Source organism: Vidua chalybeata, chromosome 20, assembly GCF_026979565.1.
Source record: "Vidua chalybeata isolate OUT-0048 chromosome 20, bVidCha1 merged haplotype, whole genome shotgun sequence".
In the NCBI taxonomy this organism is placed as follows: Eukaryota; Metazoa; Chordata; class Aves; order Passeriformes; family Viduidae; genus Vidua; species Vidua chalybeata.
The window spans coordinates 10,291,089-10,310,772 of NC_071549.1; the positions used below are offsets into that span (position 1 = coordinate 10,291,089).

General features: G+C 60.5%; 1 protein-coding gene across 2 annotated transcripts; it reads left to right on the forward strand.

Annotated features, from left to right (window-relative positions):
- Positions 1–554: 554 nt before the first annotated feature.
- On the forward strand, positions 555–18,451 carry CUEDC1 (CUE domain containing 1). 2 transcript variants are annotated; one of them, XM_053961633.1, is made up of 11 exons: positions 555–682; positions 11,311–11,773; positions 12,271–12,398; positions 13,243–13,360; positions 14,764–14,947; positions 15,506–15,589; positions 16,388–16,468; positions 16,913–17,006; positions 17,167–17,225; positions 17,558–17,631; positions 17,851–18,451. In XM_053961633.1, the coding sequence occupies exons 2-10, from the start codon at positions 11,483–11,485 to the stop codon at positions 17,626–17,628; spliced, it is 1,110 nt and encodes a 369-aa protein (XP_053817608.1). In that variant the 5' UTR covers positions 555–682; positions 11,311–11,482; the 3' UTR covers positions 17,629–17,631; positions 17,851–18,451. The 2 variants fall into 2 exon arrangements, with proteins under 2 accessions (XP_053817608.1, XP_053817609.1); XM_053961634.1 differs by lacking the exon at positions 555–682 and adding an exon at positions 3,485–3,639.
- Positions 18,452–19,684: the final 1,233 nt, after the last annotated feature.

The window sequence follows — 19,684 nt, forward strand, 5'->3', positions numbered from 1 at the left end:
AACCCGTCTGGGATGTTCAGCTGTGGGGCAGCACGGCTGGCTCCCCTTCCTTACCACCAGACTGGAGGTCCAGGCTCCAGAAGCCTGGGACACTCCAAAGGTGTGGAAGAGTCTGAGAGCCAGCCTGGAAATCTAGGATGGATCCATCCATCCATCCATCCATCCATCCATCCATCCATCCATCCATCCACCCACCTAGATGCCGCTCCCTCCACACACTGGCCCCCAGGCCACTCAGGGCCGGAGGTGTCAACCCCATGGCTGGAGGCGCTGGGGAAGCCTGGGGACAACGTGGGGACCCCGAGATTGCCCAGGGCCCCGTCAGGGCTCTCTCACCCCGGGGAGCGGCGGGGCCCGGGCGGTGCCGCCCCTCGAAGCCCCCGGCGGGGCCGAATCGAGCTCCGCGCTCCCCACGGGGGGACTGCGGCCCGGGGGACACGCGAGGGCCTCGCACGCCCCCCGCCCCCGCAGCCTCTCGGCGCGGCCCCGCTCCCCGCACCTCCCCGGCCCGGCCCGGCCCGGCCCCGGCCCCGGCCCCGGCCCCGCCGCGCCGCCCCCCGCTGCCGGGCACGGCCGCCCCCGCCCGCCCGCCACGTACGTCTCCCGTCCCGGCTCCTTTCCATGGTTCCCGGCGTGACTGGAGCCGCCCGCCGCCGCCCCCGCAGCGCGGCGCCGACCGCCGGTAAGGGGGGGCGGGCCGGGGCTCTTTGTGCGCCGGGCCGGGCCGGGCCGGGCTGGGGCTGGGGCCGGGCCGGGGCGGGCGGTGCCGCTCGGCCTGCGCGGGTCGGGCCCGGAGCCGCGCGGGCCCCGCCGGGGCTGGGGGGGAGCGGGGGCGCCGCCGGTTCGGCCTCTACCGGGGCCCGGGCGGAGCGGCGGCGGCGGGGCCGGGGCCGCGCCTGTTGCGGCCCGCCCGGCCGCCCCTCCGGAGCCGAGCGCTGGGGGCCGCAGCCCCGGCACGGCCCCGCCGCTGCTCCGGCTGCTCGGCTCCGCCGCGGGCCTGCGCGGGGCCCCGCGTGGAGCCCGCGGGGCGACCGAGCCCACCGGGCAGCGTGGGACCAGGAGTGCCATCGCGTGTGGGGCTGGGGCCATCCCGTGTGGGGTGGGAGCCATTCCGTGTGGGGCTGGGGCCATCCCGTGTGGGGCTGGGGCCATCCCGTGTGGGGTTGGAGCCATCCCGTGTGGGGCTGGGGTCATCCCGTGTGGGGCTGGGGCCATTCCGTGTTCGCCAAGGGCCATCCTGTGTGGGGCTGGGGCCATCCCGTGTGGGGCTGGGGTCATCCCGTGTGGGGTGGGAGCCATTCCGTGTAGGGCTGGGACCATTCTGTGTGGGACTGGGTCATCCCGTGTGGGGCTGGGGCCATTCCGTGTAGGACTGGAACCATTCCGTGTGGGACTGGGTCATCCCGTGTGGGGCTGGAGCCATCCCGTGTGGGGCTGGGGCCATTCCATGTTCGCCAAGGGCCATCCCGCGTGGACCAGGGGCTATCCCCGCGTGGGGCCAGGCGTGGCCCAGCAGGCTCGGCCGTGGGGCAGGACCCGTGTCCCTCTTAGCCCCGGAGCATCGCCGGTCCCTGGGCGTGACCCCTCCGTGCCACCGGGGCTTTGGATTTGGTGGCTTCCTGCTGCTGGACATCGTCCCTGTCCCCTGTGCCGCGTTCATGGCACAGCTCACACCCCGCCATCCCCGCCAGGTGGGCATGACTTGGTGCAGGAATTGGTGGGGCCCTGGTGTGCCACAGCAGTGGTGGTCACCTCCTGGGTGACCAGGGACATCTGTGAGCCCCCGACCGGGTGCCCAGCTCAGGCACATCTGTCATCCTCCCTAAGGATGGAGGGCACCGTCCTGCCAGGCTGATCCTCACCTGGGGTTCCTGTCCAGCACTGAGATTGCTGCCAGTGGATTGTGGGCAGACAGTGATGGAGGAGTCAAGTGCAAGTCACCGCTCAAAGCAGTGCTCTCCTGCACCGTCTGTCTCTCGGCGGGCTGGAAAGGCTCTTTTTTATTATTTTCTTAAAAAGCAGTGGAGTCGCACCTCCTCCTCACACCTCCTCCTGCTGCTGCCACTGACAACAAACACGGGGGCTGGAGCCGTAAGGATTTCCACGCGGGAACCACCATCCTGGGCTGACCCCTGAGGCTGCCGCCGGGGCTTTCCTGCCGGGGCTGCCCTGCGGCTGGGGAAGCTGTGGCTTTCCTCACATCCTCCTCCTCCTCCTCCATCTCCAAGAACACAGGCTGAAGCAGCATCTGCTGCGCTGAGAAAGCTTTTTGTGGTTTTCACAGAGGTTTTCCTGTGGAAGTGCTCGGCGGGAGTGCAGCACTGGGGCAATGAGACCCCAGGGGAGCCTTCTGGGAGCGCAGATTGGCACCTGCTGGGGTGCTGGGCAGCTTTTGGTGGTTGTGATGGCAGAGGAGACCCTGCCATCACCTCCTGGTAGCTGTGCACCTGTGGCCTTTCCCACCGTGTTACCCAGCCACGCCGTGGTGAGGGTGTGCCTGATGCTGGCAGAGCTTTGTGCACCAATGCCTGGCTGTCCACAGCCCTGGTGTCAGAGCCTCTGACAGCCAAAATTATTTGTGTCAAAGGTGCCCATCCTCTTCCCAGCCACAGAGTTCCTGGGAAAGCTTGAACTTTTCCAGCATTTTGTTAAAAAAGAGCTTTCAAATGAGAAGAAAATGAACAAAACCTGCCGACGCCTGACGGCGTTGGTGGCGTGGCTGAGGGGCTTTGCCGCAGCACCGGAGCTGCGGTTCCACGAGCCCCGGGGAGCAGCAGCAGCATGACAGGGGGTGCTGGAGCTTATCTGCTTATCTGCAACAGTGGGGGCACAGATAACGGGACATGCTGGGGCTGCTGGCCCTGGGATAGCCAGGAGGGGATCAGTGGGTCATTCATGGTCAGGGTCTGTGCTGTGAATAAAATCCCGGGGTGGGACGTGTGGGAAGGGGGCTCTGCCCTACCCCTGTGGGTGAGCTCACCTGTGGGGTGCTTGCGGTCAGAGCTGGGAGGCTTTGGGGCAGCACAAGGTGAAGGTGATTATAATTGGTAACTATAAAATAAGGAAAAAAAGCTTGAAATAATAGCACAGAGATGGGTCCCTCTCTTGTTGTGGTGACAACATCTCTGTCACCATAGCCAGGGTGGTGGAGGGACATCGGCTGGAGCCTCACCTCTGCTCAGTGGCACTGGGCTTGCAGCAGCGGTGTGGGGACCGGGTTTTTTCGGGTCCATTTTGGCTGTTCTGCCGGTTCCCGGGGCCAGCACGGGAGCTGGATGGGCACAGCAGCGAGCCAGACGGTCCCTGAATGGAGTGGGAGGTTGGAAGGAGAAAGCAACCCACCCAGCTGGGGTGGAAAGCTGGCTGAAAATAACAGGAAATGAGAACAGGGGGAACATCTGGGTCCAGCTCTTGCACCACTTCCGACGGGCGCGGAGCAGCTGCTGCCTCTGGGCGACAGCGGCTGTGGCTCCGCTCCTCCATCCGGCAGCGGGACCGCGGCTGTCCCAGCGCATCGGCCACCAGCCACCCTCTCCCCCTGGCCCGGGGGTCCCCCGGTGCTGGGGGTGCCGGGGGGACAGGCTGCGCTGCTCCGTCCGCGGCGCCCCCGGCCCGCCCCGCCGGCCGCCTTTGATGCGGGTGAGTGGCAGGTCCATTGTGGCCTCTTTGTGCCTCCCTCGGTTCTCCAGGTCTGCACAAAACCTGCCATGGAAACCGGAGCTAGCCGCTGCCCCAGGAAACCCGCAGGCGCAATTAGGAAATGCAAATAGGAATGCAAATTCCTGCCTCGCCTTCCAGGGCTCGGAAAGTTGCCCCTGGGCCACCGGTGTCCCCAGGCCACCGATGTCCCCAGGCCACTGATGTGCCCAGGCTACTCAAGTCCCCATCTGTGGGGATGGGGAAGGTGTCAGAACAGAGTGAGACAGGCAGAGAGAGCTGCAGTGAGCTGTTTTTGGGGTGTCTCAGGCCCTTTTCCGGGCTCCCCACGCTCGGTGGTGGCAGGACCGGGGCATCTCGACCCGTGCTGAGCGGTGACTCATAGGTGACAATATGACATTGACATTTTTTCCATCCTCTCTGTTGCCCAGCGACCAACAAACAAACAAGTGTGCCTTCAAACCCACAGTAGCTGCCTTGCAGGGACTGTCCCCTGGCTGGGCCCAGGCATGTCCCGGTCCCTGGGGTCTGCCTGGATCTCCAGGGGTTGTTCTGGGGAGGTAGAACTGTCTCACACCCCTGCTTGGAGGGTGTGAGCCTGGCAGAGGCAAGGCAGGCTGCCCACTCAGCAGTGAGGACCCTCCTCACCAAAGCACACCTAGAATAGATGGGAAAGGAGATAAAATCCACCCACAAATAACTCCAGGAAGCTTAAACTCTTCCAGGTCTTCCTATCTAGGTGGCATTTACGAGCACTGGAATCCTCGAGTCCCCAGAGCAGTGTGTGTGGGTGGAGTGGGGATAATGGGGCCGAGGAGGATGGAGAGTGGAGCAGTTAAGGGCGGATGCTGATCTGAGCCATTCCCCTCCCTGGAAGGAAGCAGTAAGGTTTTCTTTTCCATCTGCTGGAGGAGCCATAACTCAGAGCCAGAAGCGGAGGTTGGCATGTGGGAGGGCATCATCCACAGCAATAATCCGTGTGGGGAATGGCAGATCCTTTATGCCCTGATCTGGGCCTAATCTACAGCTGCACCACTTAAAACCAAGCCTTGTTGATTGCTTTTAGTTTTCCAGGCTACAGCCCCTGGGTACTTTCCTATCGGCAGCTGGAGTGGTGTGGGATGTGCATCCCCATTAGCGGTACTTTTTTCCAGCCCCAGCCTGCTTTTATTGCTGGCAAATGAGCTCTGACTCCTGGAAGTGGTATTTCTTCCTTCTGCCTGACAGCTGGTCGATCCCTGCCCTGGCTCTCCTTTCCCCAGGGAAGGCACACGCCGATGGGCACTGCGGGATGGAGCCTGGCCGCTGTCCTTGGCACAGGAAAGCAGGGCTGGGCAGGGGAAAACAGGGAGATCATCTCCAGCAAATGGAGAGAGCGGTGGCTGGAGCTCTGCTGAGGGACACGGGTCACTGGAGCACGTGCTGGGGCCGTAAGGCAGCAGTGGGGATGGGGGACAGTCTTTGGGGAGGATTCCCAGCTCCTGGAGCCTAATCTGTTCCTTCTAAAATCCTTGTGGCTTTTACCCTCCCTGGCTGGTGATTGCCATGATCGGTGCAAATCATCTGGGATGGGATGTACCTGAATTAGTCATGCAAACTTATAAAAATAATGAAAGAGAAGCAAGATGGGATTTTGAAGAAGAGCGTGACCTGTTGTGGTGGCTGGGCCCAGCACGTGGCTTTTGGCAAAAGGGACAACAAGCAGAGCTGCTGCTGGGGATCTGGGTCCCTTTGGCACCCAAAACTGGCCTGTGCTGGCACTGGAGTGACTCTGCTGCTGAGGAGACTGAGAGTTTCTCTGAGCCTTGGCCTGGCTTCGAATCCAGGTTAGTGTCCTGTGTAATTTCTGTGATGTGCTGTGATGGAGCAAACTCAGTGTTCCTCCTTTCAGGGCTTTTCTCCGCCCCACAATCCGGGTTGTGCCGGGATGGAGCAGCCCGTGCTGGTTGGCAGGAGGGGCCTGACGTAGGGCCTTAATTAAATACCTGTCCCTGGTGAGTGTAGCCTTTCAAGCAGGTTCTCCTCTGCTGAGCAATGTCACCCAGCACGAGGGAGGATGAGGGAGGACAAAAGCCCGGCGCAATTACAGTGTGACACTGTGTCCCAGGACAGCGAGGGTACGGCAGCGCTGGGTTGTTGGCTCGGCACTTTCCCGGGATAGCTTGCATCCGCCATATGGCTTAGTGACTCATGAAAAAACCCTCCTCTGTTTGTGTTTCTTTAGTCCCTTTCTTCCCTGGCTCTTGGCTCGCAGAGGCTCTGTGGGATGAGCCGGGCTGTGGCTGGTCCTGCCCTCAGGCTCATCCTGGGTGCCAGGAATGGGTGACCCCAGGGTGGCTGGTGCATGGCAGGTGGACATCAGGCAGTGACACTTTGTGTATTACTGCTGTGCCGTGGTGCAAGGGGCTGGGATGGGGGAAGCGAGGGGGGAAGCCCTCCTCCTCTCCCTGGGGACCCTGGAGGCTGTGGATCTGGTGAGGGAGGTGCAGGACCTTCCCACCACACACATGGCATGGAAACCCAGGGCCTTTTGTCCTCCCTGGCTGTGGTTTGGTCCCCGAGGGAAGGAGGATCACAGCAGCCGCTCTGTGATCACCTTTAAATCTTCTCAGCAGCCCCTCTGGCCAGGGGCCTGTCCTGGTGAATAATTCACCGTGTGCTGGCAGGGAGAGTTTTACTCCACTAATTTTGTTTCCATAGAAACTCGTGCAGTCTGTGCTCCAGAGCTTCGGGTGAATCAATACAGGATTTTTCCTTTGCGCAGTGAGCGACGGCCCTTAAACCCTGATGGCAGGAGAGCAGCCCCCAGAGAGGCTGGAGGCTGGGCCTGCTCTGCACGGCTTGTCCCTGCCTGTCCCTGCCTGTCCCTGCCTGTCCCTGCCTTTGTGGGATGCCAAATCCTGAAGAGATGCTCTGCACCAGCCTGGGGCAGGGTCAGCCCAGTCTCATCCCAGTCCATTCCAGTATGTTCGTGCTATGCAGAGAGATGGAGGGGAAGGGACTGCCTCTACTCAGGCTCTTTCTCCCTTTTTCCCCTCCTATCCTTTAATTTCTGTGACCCTTGACCTATAATGGCAAATTAGCAATTGGAATCAGCCACACTAATTATCCAGGGAGCGGGGTCAGCCCTGCCCCCAGCCGGGTTCATGTTCCCCCACTCCCCTTTATTACTCACTGCCCAAACCTAACCCAAAAATTGCCCGGCAGCGAGTCCACCACATGCCCCACCCTGAGCCCAATCCCCAGGGAATGCCACACACCTTTGTGTCCGCAGGAATTTTTGTTTTCTTTCAGTCCCAGCTGCTTCCCAGCTCTTTTGTGCCGAGCTGGGAGCACAAAGGGAGAAGAGGGATAAGCAGTTAAAGGCGGGTTTGTGTGACATATGGCGCGAGGGCTTTGCGGCCGGCGCCGGGGGGACAACAGCGGGCACGGGGTGCCTGAGCTTCCCTCCTGCCAGCCTTGGGATGGGTAAACTGAGGCAGGAAGCTTGGGATGGGCTGTCCCGTGGGACGGAGGCAGCGCTGGCTCCCGGCCGAGCCGCGGTCGCGTGCGCCGTTCCAAAGCTCTGAGCTGACGGTTCAGTTCAGCTGGGCCCTGTGTGTTTGATGTCGGCGGTGAAAGCCGGGGGAGGAAAGGTCACCGACGCCAGCCACCTCCTGCAATAATCTTATATCATCCTCTCTGCTTTGGGCAACCTCGTGGATCTAATTTATTACACGTTGATGCAAGGTAGAGTTGAAGAGAGTCGCAGTTAAACCGTACAAAGGGATGCCGGGTCACTTTAATCGCTCACACTTGCTTGACCTATTTTTTTTTTAATCCCTTCCTGGAAACCTTATTTCATGTTTGAATTCCCTCAACTATTTTAGGAATGTCGTCCTACCAAGATCAAATTACCTTCAATGAAACCAGTGCAAGGCGGCCTCGCAAGGCAGGCGACTTCTGGATGAGGATCTAGTGCTACCTCATTAATGTGGGCTTAGTTTGGGGCGGGGGGCTGTGGTCCTGCCGTGGAAAACGTGTGAAAGCCGGGGATTAGCGCTGCACAATGCCGAGGGGCAGGGGGTGGCTCTGCCTGGCTTGGCACGGAGGGCTGGGGGCACCAGCACCCCCGGCAGCCCTGCCTGGCTCTCAGCTGAGTGTCCCCCCAGGTTTTAGCAGGGTGGTGTTGGTTTAGGAGCCAGCTGAGTGCCTTGAAGGGCCGACATCTGGCCGGCTCACAAAGGGCTCCCATAAATCTGTCCGGGAGGAGGGCAGTGGGTGCCCCGAGGCAGCAGCTGCATCCCTTAAAGGAGGATCCTGAGTGTTCAGAGTGCTGCAGTGTCCAGGGCTGCCCAGAAAAGCTGTCGGTGAGACCACCTGGGCAGGAATGCTGACGTGTTGGGATTGGGATCGCTCCCTGGCTCTCCCGGTTCCTCTGCACTTGCCCTCGGAGCCAAGAGGGGAATTTCCTGTTGCAGAGAGGTACGTGCTGCACAGGATCCCAAGCAGGGCTTACTTGTGCTTGCCTCCCTGATTGCTTTTGCTTTTGAAAAGGGCTTAAACCCAGCCATTTTAATACTCGGTAGAACAAGTATTAAAGGAGATCCTCAGGTGCTTATTTGTTTCCATGAAAAAGGATTTGCTGGGAGCAGTTTTCCCAGGCTGTGGGCCCAGGAGGGGTGCACAGCATCCCCTGAGGCAGAGAGGAAGGTGACAAGGGGATTTAGGAGAGACTGGAAGGGCCCCATCCTGCACATCCTTGGCATGTTTGGTGGTAGAGAATAGCATAATTCCTGTTCATGATCATGTACTTTTCATCCCAGTTTCAGTCCTATTATAATCACACCTGCAGCTGCTGAGCAGTCACGTTCCCAGACTTCTCATTCCCACATTGAGCAATCCCCTTGCAGGGGCCTGGCTGCAGCAGAGCTCAGCACATCTGCTCTGGACAGAACCATTACTTCTGATTTAACATCCTTGAGTTTTGAGACTTCTTCCAAGAGTCTTCCCTCCAAGAACCGGGGGAGCTGTCATCCCTTTTCCCCAAATAATCCTGTGCATGGAAATGCCTCTGCATGTCTGTGCTGCATCCCCAGCTGAGGCACCACAGGCCTGGGCTTGCAGCCACCACGGGACGAGTGCCCTGAGGGCTGGGGGACGCCACACTCGGAGGTGTCACCCCTGTCCTGGCTGCAGAGGGGGGTCCGGGCTCCGGCGTGTTCTCAGGGGGGATCCATGAGCACAGCGTGGCAATAGCAGGGGAGAAGGGGCTGGGCAGTGTTTGAGCAATCCCATCTGCTGTCTGAGCTGCAGCAGACACCGGGGAAGGGAATATTCTGGTCTGCACTCGGTGCCAAGGCTCTTCCCTGAGCGGGGAGGGCTGCGAGCCGTCAGTCCCAGTGCTTTTCCAGCTGCTGGCTCCTCCGGTGGGGCTGTGCTCCGCGCCCAGCCGAGCAACTGCTGCTTCCAGCACCACGTTCCCGGTCTGACCCACCCCCAGGATTATCCAGCTGCTCTTCCCGGGCAACTGAGGCCGGCAGCCTCTCCAGAGCTTCCCCTCAGGCCGTGGAAGAGCCGTTTTTGGGAGGTACCGAGTGCCTGCTGCCGGGGCTGGGTGAGAGCAGCCGTGCCCAGGCGGATGCCAGGGGCACAGGAGGATGTTCCTGCCAGGCTGTGAGCATTATCCCTCCCCAGGAGCCTGACTGAGGCGTTCTCCTGGCTCTGCTCTCGTCCTTGGCTCTGCCAAGGGTGGCTCCAAACTGTGCAAGTCACTGGCAGCTTGGGTGGCAGAAGAGCAGGGTGAGCCCCTGGGCTGGCAGGGGGGAGCTGCCCCCCAAGGCCAGCTTGTGTTTGGTTGTATTTTATGGGTTTGAGTGGTGAGCCAAGGGCAGGGGCTGCAGCCAAAGGTGTGCCAGTGTCTGAGCACAGTGTGCAGTGAGACAGCAGTCGTGTGGAAGAGTGTCCTGTGCTATCCTGGCAGCGCAGTGACACCAAAACACAGCATTTTCAGTGCCAGTCCTGCCCCAGCACGTGGAGGCACTTGGAAAAAAGCTGGTGTGGATGTGGCATTGTGGCAGCCCTTCCTACCCCAGTGCTGGCTCTGTGCCTGGCCCCAGCCTGGCACGGGATGTCACCTGGCACTTTCTCTGTGGCACAGGTCAGTGCCAGGACAGCCACCCCTGCCGGATGCTGAGGTGGCTGAGCTGGGGTGAGCCAGCACCAGGCACTGCCAGGACAGGAGGATTTATCCTGTGCTGCCAGGGCTGGTGGGGGCACAGGGGCAGTGCCAGCCACAGCAGTGTCCCTGCTCTCCACGACCTGGGGGACAGGGACACGCAGACCAGGAGCTTGCAAAGCCTTTAAGCTCCTCCTGTGATGGGCGCAGCAGAAGGGCGAAGGATTATGCCTGTGCCTGGGTTTGGTGCATGTATAACAGCATTCAGGGTCCTTCTGCGGATAACAGGGCGGGAGCTGTTGTCAGGCAGGAGAAGAGTTGGTCAGGCAGCAGCCAAGGAGTCATCCCAGCCTGGTTGTGCACATGGGGCAGGGGGGCAGAGGGGCCCAGCCGTGCCCCGAGCGCGCCTGTGCCCGCGCGAGGGCTGCGGGCACACACCAACTTCTTCTTTCCTTTTTGGGAAATCCGAAGGATTTTGCTTTTCCTGGCATCTTCCCAGCCCCTCGCTGACCTCACAGAAATACGGGCCAGGAACATGTTCAGCCCCTTCCCCAGCTGCCACCGGGGTCCTGCTGCCCTCCCCACTGCTCACCTGAACGCTGCTGCAGACACACAGGAACTGGGGAGGATCTCAGGATACAGCTACCTGTTGGCCTTTGAAATCAACTCCTGCCAACAGGGCCACTTGCTGCTTTTCCCTGGATTTTAACTCATGCTGATGCAGTGATTTGCATTTCTTTGGATTAGCAGCAGGACTTTGAAAAATGGGTTTAAAAGCCTTCAGGGCATGTGAACTGCCCTGGTCTGTGTGGCCCCTGCCAGCCCCGAATTCCTGGGGTGTATCTCAGGGCAGGGAAGGTCCCAACACATTCCCTTGGGACTGTTTGAAGCCAGATGTGCAGCAGAGCCTTTCTGGTGTGAAATCTCTTGTCCCCATCCCTAATTTTGTTCATCTTCTGACCAGATCAAAAGTGTTCCTGGGGTAATTCTGTTTCAAACAGTGGAGTTAATCCAGAACTGAATTTGGCCCTGCATTTTCAAACAAGAAGCAGTAGCTGTATAATCTGTTTATGGTTTTAAAGTGAATGTTAATCTTGGATTTGGTAGCTTTTCCAAAAGGTCGATTTGCCGTGCTGCAGAGCATTTTAGCCCCCTGCTCTGACACTCTCTGAGCCGACTCCATGTTTTATTTTAAAGAGTGATTTTACTGTGTTTATAAATACATGTCAAACCTGGAAACGTTAAATCTGGGCAGCCCTCAGCAGTGGAAGTAATGCCATTTTTCTTGCCTTGCATTTTGCTGGTACAGCTCCTGGCGTGGCACGTCCAGGCTCCGGCATGCCAGGCCCGCTGCAGGGATGGCTCAGTCCCACGAGGACGCGGTGGGATGGGTGGAACGGAACCGAATGTCCCCTGCTGAGGCAGGGGAGCCTCTGGGTGCTGTCCCCTCTGTGACTCAGTCCCCCGGGTGACTCTGCCCCGTGTCCCCTCCGCAGGTGGGAGGATGCAGCCGTGCGCCGGGGGCTGACACGCGGAGCCGCCGGCCGCGGGGAGCGGGACCCCCGCCGCCCACCCATGGTCCCGGCTGGCAGCCGGGGCAGCCCCCCGTGAGGAGGGGCACGGGCAGAGCCGGGACCGCGGGCACCGAGCCTCCGCAGCCGCCCCGCCATGACGAGCCTCTTCCGCCGGAGCAGCAGCAACGGCGGCTCCCGCGGCGGCTCCTCCGCCCAGGAGCTCAACAACAGCCGCCCCACCAGGCAGGTGCGGCGCCTGGAGTTCAACCAGGCCATGGAGGACTTCAAGACCATGTTCCCCAACATGGACTACGACATCATCGAGTGTGTCTTGAGAGCCAACAACGGCGCCGTGGACGCCACCATCGACCAGCTTCTGCAGATGAACCTGGATGGCAGCGGCTGTGACGACAGCTCGGACTCGGAGGACAGCATCCCCCCCGAGGTAACCTGCTTGGGTGGGCTCCCCTGGGTGGGCTCTGCCTTCCACAGCTGGGTCACCATGAGTGGGCACATCAGTCCCATCCTGCCTCCTCCTGCCTGGGCACGGTGCTAACTCAACTGCTGCTGGCAGGCAGAGGTTTGAGTGCCCGGATCAGCTGGGCCAAAGCTGCACCAAAGATTGTCTTGGGCAGTGCTGCAGGCTCAAGCCAAGTGCTCTCCCTGCTCTCCCTTGCCCCAAAACCCAACAGAGACCCTTCTGCTGCTGTCAGAGAGACTCCCCGGGGCTGTGTGCACCAAGGAGAGGCTCAGCCACCCTCTTCCCTTCAAAGCAGTACCTCCAAACTCCACCAAAACCCCCCTGGGTGCAGGAGGCCCAGTGCCAGCAGGTTGCCCCATCTTCTGCAGCAGCATTCAGCCTGTGCCATCCCTGTTTTGCTGCTCTGGCCCACTGAGGAGCACTTCCCTGTCCTGCCCTCACCCCGTCGTCTCACCCTGCAGATCTTGGAGCGGACCCTGGAGCCGGACAGCTCGGACGAGGAGCCCCCTCCTGTGTACTCCCCTCCTGCCTACGAGAGCCAGGCCTTGGGCAGCCGCTACCCCCGCGCCCCGCCCACGCCCCCGCCCAGGTGAGCCCCAGCCCCGCGCAGCTCCCGCTCCTGGGGCACCCTGTGCCAGCACACGGGGGTCAGGCTGCCATCAGCTGGCCCTGGCACAGCCGTCCGGCCCTGTTCCTTATAGGGTCCAGTGAGACAAAGCCAAGGGAGATGAATGAAGCTCACAGCTGGCTCAAAAATCCCTGTGAGGGTCTAAAACACCAACAGCTGAGGGGCCGGAAAGCCGCTCCGGCAGCGTGTGGAATGGCAAAAATCAGCTCCGGGGGCGGGGAGCGCTCGCTGCTGCTGGAAAACACCAGGTGCTGGGCGGCCGGCCCCGCGCCGGCTCCTCACCACACACCTCGGCTGGCTCTCACTTGGCCCCTGGCAGCACCGCTCTGGCTGTAGCTGTGGGGCTGTGGGACAGCCAGTGTGAGCCCTGGGCACCTCTGTGCCAGCCCCTGCCCTCTGTGCCAGCCCCTGCCCTCTGTGCAGGCTGCGTGTGACATTGGGTGAGAAACATTTGTTAGCTTCGTGGGCAAATCCCCGCAGTGCTGGAGCTCCACCCGGCTGGTTTTTGGGAGTCTGAGTGAAACAGGGAGGAGAAGGAAAACCCAGCGTGCAGAGTTGCAGGGCAAGGCTTGAAATACAGCTCCCAAATATTCCAAACACTCTAGGAAAGCTTTCACTCCCCAGAGCTGATGCTAACGCTGCAGGTTCGGGGATGCGCTGGGGTTTCGTGGTTTCCAGCACTGCTGGCGGAGCCGGGCAGGCTCTGCTGTGCCAGGCTCTGCTGTGCCAGGCCCTGTGCCACGCTGCCACGGCAGGTGTTGGTGGGTTTCTCCTCACCAAAGGTGCTGCCTGTGCTGCCCCGCAGGACGGACGTGCCCGGCCCCGGCAGCACCGTGCACTACAGGAACTGGAACCCGCCGCTCCTGGGCAACCTCCCCGAGGACTTCCTGCGCATCCTGCCCCAGCAGACGGCCGGCACACAGGTGAGCCTGGGTCACCCCCTCCAGCCTGCTCCGTGGCGTGGAATGGACCCCATCCCAGTCCTCAGCCACCCTGAGCTTGCAGCATCAGCACGCTGGAAGCATCTGGGTACCAGGTGTGGACTAACACAAAAGTTTTGGAGCGTGTCCTGTTCAAGAGACTGAAGTGGGCAAGGTGTGAAAGAGCTCTCAGCAAAGCTTTGATATTTTTCCTGCATTTATCCCAGTGATTTGTGCCAGAAATGACACTTCCTGTAAGCACCTAATATTTTCAATTATTTGAAAATCTTGCCCACTGCTCTGGTGAGGAGCAGAAGGACCAGTAATCCTCCTAAGGAGACCAGCACTGCCAGGGCACTTGAGGGCTGCTGCAGTGGAATTTGGGTGGGAAAACTAGTGCAAGCAAGAGGATTTTTCCCTGGGAAATCAGAGCCCACATGTGCTCCATGGTTGTTTTAAGCCACAAAGTTTGGGTGCCAGCAGCAGGGCGGGCAGTGGGCAGCATCCCACAGAGAACAAGCAGCCCCAACACATGCTGGGCTCCAGACACAATTCGGGGCATCCTCCAGGCCTTTGCTAACACAGGAACCCCTACGTGGATCCAGCACCCTCGTGCCATGGAGAGGGCTGGGGGGCTGCAGGCACCCTGCTCCTCGCTCCTGTTTCGTCTCCAAAGGCAGCCTGCCACGTTTTCATGAATGATTGCCCTGCAAGTTGAGCTTCACGGGCTCTATTACCTTTCTGGGAATAGGAGCGTGCCAATTCATTTGGGCTCAGGGGGAGGAGAGGAGCAGCTGCCCTTTTCTTTCCCCAGTAATTGTGTGCTTTTGCTTTTTATGGCTCTCTGGGAGCAGCTACAAATCAGATAAATATTGTAGGCAGGGATGAGGCTGTGCCGCAGCGTGCGGCTGTGCTGCTCCCCAGGTGTGAGGTGTGACAGTGCCTCGTGCAGGGACGTTTGTCAGCAGGACACTGCAGGCTCTGCTCTTTGGAGATGGGAGATAAAGCAGCGATGCTGCTGAGACCCTTCTCGTACCTCCACACCTCTTATACCTCTGCTATGGCACAACCCCATGGTTTGAAGTTAAAAACCCCTGCCAGCCTGTGCTGTGCTGGGGTTCCCATGGGGGATGTCTGTCCAAAAGGTTCCCACGTGGGATGTCTGTCCCCTCTGCCCTGTCCCCCTTCCCAGGGGGCAGAGGCAGTGATGCCCTGTCCCCCTTTGTCCCTTTTGCCCTGGGCTGTTGGGCAGAGGAGGGAGGGACCCCTCTGGGGGCAGCAGTCGGTGCCCATCGGGGCTGGGGGAGCTGCGGTGTAACAGAGGGGCAAAAGGCCGAGCTCAGCCCGAGGTGCTGCTGCAGGGACCCCCCGAGACCACCCAACGTGTGCCATGTTTGCCTCCCCAGGGCTCCCACGGCTGCCGGCAGCCCGTGCCACGGGGGCTGGTCCCGCGGGGCCAGGGCTCCCTGGAGCAGGAGCGGCGCTGGAAGCAGTACCTGGAGGACGAGCGCATCGCGCTCTTCCTGCAGAACGAAGAGTTCATGAAGGAGCTCCAGAGGAACCGGGATTTCCTTCTCGCCCTGGAGAGAGGTGAAAGGGCCTTCAGAAACTTCTGCTTTTTGGGTGTGTGCCCTGCTGTGACTCTGGCTGCTGGCAGCAGTGCCCTGCCCGTGGGATCAGGGCTTGTGCCAAAGCAGAGCCAGTACACGATGTGGCCAGGATGGGGGCCGGTGGTCTGAGCTGCCCACACTGGTGGGCTGCTCCCTGGACTCCTGCTCTCCTCCCCCTGCCCACCCCTCTGCAGCATTTCTGGCAGAATCCATAACAAGGAGCTTTGGAAATGGCCTCTGAGCCCTCTCCAGCCCTGTCAGTGGTGCTTTGCAGGGTCCTGGCAGCACTGTCGCTGCAGGTGGCAGGAAAACCACGGGTGTGCTCCTCGTGTGCTTGTGGTGGGTGGGCAGTTCCTCTGCTGCTGCGGGCTCCCACCGAAGTGCTTGTGGTCGCTGTGCAGCAGCAAAGCCCCAGCTCCCTCCCTTGCCAGCAGCCTGTCCCTCAGCAGCCACGGGGCTGTGAGGGGAGAGGGGAGCAGAGCCATGTGCTCTGCCTCGCGGGTCTGATCGAGCGGGCGCTGCGCTTTTTGTGTTTCAGATCGATTGAAATATGAGTCAAAAAAATCCAAGTCGACCGGTGTTGCTGTCAGCAACGACTTTGGTTTCTCCTCTGTATTATCAGGTAACTTCCAAGACATATGTGAGCATTGTTTCTCCACAGCAGGATCCCCCTCAGCCCCTGCATTCCCATCCCTCTGCCCAGCTGCCTCCAGAGTGGCTGTGGAGGGAGAACACTGGCTGATCCCTCCCTGCTGCCCTCCCTGCATGGGAGAGGAGCTGGTGGGTCTCGGGGATGGGTGCTCCTGCCCTCCCCATGTGGAGGTGCTCCTGCATCCATCCATCCATCCCTGCCCTCCCTGCCTGGGCTGGAGCAGAGGATTGTGCCTGGAGGCATAATGACTGTTCCTGGGTAATCCTGATTAACCTCGGAGCACAGCAGCTGCCCAGAGTCAGAATTAGAGCTGGTGTCTGTCGATGGCCCCGCGCGGGGTTGGGCGAGCCTGGGCAGCCTGGCAGGGCTCCAGCTGGGCTCATGGACCTGGGGAACAGAGACATGGCTCTGGGGGGCTCTGGTTCCCTGATCCAGCTGGGCTTGCTCCTGATCCACTGGGTAGCATCATCCAATACCCAGAGCACAGTCAGAGCCCGGGGCAATTTGGAGCTGCTGAATTTGGAGGGAGGTGCTGGTGCTGGGACTGAGCACCTGTCAGGCTGTGCTGCCAGCCCACGGCTCTGCACTCCCGGCCCCTTGGGTTGTGTCCCCAGTCCAGAACCAGCCCCCCGTGCCAGCACCCTCATCCCACCTGCTCTGCCCAGCTCTGCCCTTTGCTGGTGCTGGAATTGGGTGCTGGAGGCGGTCTGTCTGTCCCTGCCCCCTCACCACGCAGGCAGTCCCCCTGAGCAGGTGTTTGCCTTGCAGGTGAGGGAGCTCCCTCTGGAGCCAGCGAGGCCGTGTCCGACGATGCCTTATTCCGAGACAAGCTCAAACACATGGGGAAGTGTGAGTGGTGTGCAAGGCCCCGTGCTGGCAGCCTGGCAGGGCTGCAGGGGAGCAGGGAGGGCAGGGAGGGCAGGGGCAGATGGCAGCAGTACCTGGCACTCTCCCAGACTCATCCTCTCTCTGAGAGGTCGCAGCCTGCTTTTCCCACCACTAACTAGACCAAGGTCCTTGGGTGGCCTCAGCTGGGCTGCAGGCACTGGGGACACTGGGAGGGGTGGGTAAGGAAGGTCATGCAAATCCCAGAAAAAGGGTAAAACGTGAGCACCTCCCACTAGGGACCAAGGTGTCCCTGTCTCCCTCTCTGAATTCCCTCTGGGAATCACCACGGGGTGTTGGGTGCGGGTGGCTCTCACACCCCTGGCCCTGCCCCTCTCCTGTCCCCTGCCTGTGGCAGCTTTGGGAAAGGTTTTTGGGTGAGACCCTCACCCAGCTGCTTCCTTCCAGCCACGCGCAAGAAGCTGTTCGAACTCGCCAGAGCCTTCTCCGAGAAGACGAAGATGAGGAAATCAAAAAGGAAACACTTGTTGAAGCACCAGGTGTATCCTGAAAGGGGCTGTGGGGCAGGGGGGCCTCGCTCGGGTGCTCCTGGGGGCTCCCCAAGGGCACCTCTGTGGCTGGAGCGTGGGCTGGGGAGGGTGGCTGTGGTGCCTCGGCCACATCCTGGCCCCACAAGTGGTTTTCCTTAGCGGAGGGAGCAGGATGGGGACAGCAGCTTCCACAGCAAATCTCCTCGATGACGTGGAAGGACATGCATATGGTAAGGAATGCTGTGCCAGGCTGTGCTGGGTGTGCTGGGCTGGGCACAGCTGGGTCCCGTGGTGCCTGGCCCCACAATCACCCCAGGGCTGGCTCAGGTGTGAGTACAGGCAGAAATACCCCTGTGGGCCAAAAGTCTCCATCTGGTATTCTCAGGTGTGTTCTGGGAGAAACTGCCCGAGTCCCACTGGGAATTCTCTCCCTGAGCAAGGAAACCCTGCCCTGGGGAAAGCTGGGCTGCCTCCCCCTGGGCTGCTCCCCGAGCTGGGACCGTGGTGCAGTGGTGCCCTGGTGTGGAGGTGGCTACAGCCCCCGCCTGCCTCTGCCTTTCAGATGAAGATTTCCAAGCACGGCGGCAGCAGCAGCTCCGGGAGGAGGAGGAGACACCAAAGGAAGGGCAGTAAACGGTGAGAGGCACCTGGGGATGGGTGATCACTCGGGTGTGAATGGCCCAGCCTGGCTGGAGGAGCCACACGTGCTTTAGGCTGGGTCCAGAGTGTGTCTGGGTGGGGACAAGCCCCATCAGTGGCCATGGGTGCCACGGCTGGGACAGCCCCGGGTGCTGTCATCCTGTGGCTGAGGCTGAGCACATGCTGTTCTCTTTCCTCCCCTTCCCCTCCCTGCAGGTCCCAGCTCTGGGGTTTCTTGCTGGCACAGGACGTGCACGAGGCTTCATCAGGAGATGGCTGAAAAAGGAAAAACCCACTCAACAAATCACCCAGATTTTGGCTGTTCCCCCTCTGCTGCTGTACTCCTCCGAAGTACAAGTATCAAAGTGAGGCACAATGTTTTCTTACCCATGGTTTGAAAACAACTTTTCCTATGGAGCAAATCAGCCAAAAAGGAAAAAAAAAAAAAGGAAAAAAAAAAAAAAGCAGGCAGCTGCTGCGAGCGGCTGCGGAGGAGCCAGCGAGCTCAGGCTGGGGGGGAGCCAGGAGGAATGAAATCAGTGGTACTAACGAGGATCCCTTCCCACGTGGGGTCTGCTTGGCCGGAGCACTCCTGAACATATCTGTAGTGGTCTGATGTCACTTCACTCTGCGCACACCGGAACAAAAACCACGTGAGAAAGGGAAGCTAACAGCCGTTGTCTATTATTGCTAGGAGTAATGAGCAGAGATTCAGATCAGGTAATAGTCAAATAATATAAATTGTTTATAAAGGAAAGGCCTTCTTTTCCTAGGCGTTTCACTTTGAATTAAACCTTTGCCTTCGGCATTGCTACAACTGCCTTGAGGTTGGGAAGCTTTGTGCCGCCGCGGGGCAGCACCAAGGGCTGGATTTCACACCAGTTTAACCCTCACTGATGGAGCAGGACACGTCCCAACGGGCGTGGGGTGCTCCTGGAGTCTGGGAGCTCCAGGGATGCCCCCGCTGTAGGTGAGAGGCAAAATCCCCAAGCCAGGGGTTGGCAGGGCTGGTGGAGGTGTTTTCCCAGGGCTTGGGGGCACTGCTGGGTTTGGTGCGGGGCAGGAGCAGAGCCCCTTCCTCGTGCCCACAGCGCCGGAATCCTGCGGCTCTCGGAGATGCTGTCAGGCTAAAAATAATTACATAAACAAATTCCTTCGCTGTGTAAGTAATGAGTGACGAGCGTGAAGTCAGAATTCGCTCCCGCCAGCACATTTTCTTCTCCTTTATCGGCACAGCGTTCCCTGCCAAATGCAGGAGGTGGCTCTAGACGTGCCTGTTTCACTCTCTGGCTCCTGCCAACCAGCACAAATGTTGCAGGATTGGAGCTGTGAAGGCGGCAGACGCAGAAGCCCCAGCCATCAAACACTCACGCAACTGTTTTCCCTGCCTCTCCGCAGGGTTTGGTAACAAAAGTCCCCCTTGCAGGCGCTGGCTCCCGGCAGGCTCCTCTTCAGTCCCAGCGGAGCCCGCGTGCCTTTGAAGTGGACGCCAAGATTTCCTCCCCCGGCGGCGCTGCAGCTGCTGCACCTGTTGAGCGCTGCTGCCGTCCCCTCCAGCCGTGCTGGGGATGGGATCGGGGGCATCCCCGGAGCTTCACTTTCCCCTGGGTCCTGGCCAGGCACAGGGCTGCTTCCAGGTGTCTGGGGCTGCTTCCAGGTGTCTGGGGCTGCAGGTGATGTCTCCACGGCACAAAACTCCTGCGGCACCAGCGCTCAGACAAGTTCTGGGGTGCCGAGGGCCAGGGCAGGTGCAGTGGGCTGGGAGCGCCCTGGGATGCCAGCAAGCTTTGGGTCCCTGAAGTCAAAGCAGCAGAATTCCCACCCCACCCAGCCCATTCCCGTTTTGGTGTCCTCTCCTTTGCCTTTGAAGGATGGAAGAGCACGTCCTGAGCCGTGGCAGCACGGTGACACGTTAGGGCCACCCCAAGCCACGCTGGCTGTCCCACACCGTGGGCAGCACCCCCAGTGGTGTGCACAGCTGCCAGGAGGGCACAGGATCCCCAGCCTGCCCTGCCCTGCCCTGCCCAGGGTAGGAGGTGGGTCTGGAGGA

Coding starts and splice junctions, on each gene's coding strand:
- CUEDC1 (XM_053961633.1), top strand. CDS start 11,483: ATGACGAGCCTCTTCCGCCGGAGCAGCAGCAACGGCGGCTCCCGCGGC. Junction 16,469..16,912: donor GCTCAAACACATGGGGAAGT/GTGAGTGGTGTG, acceptor GCTTCCTTCCAG/CCACGCGCAAGAAGCTGTTC. Junction 17,226..17,557: donor CGTGGAAGGACATGCATATG/GTAAGGAATGCT, acceptor TCTGCCTTTCAG/ATGAAGATTTCCAAGCACGG.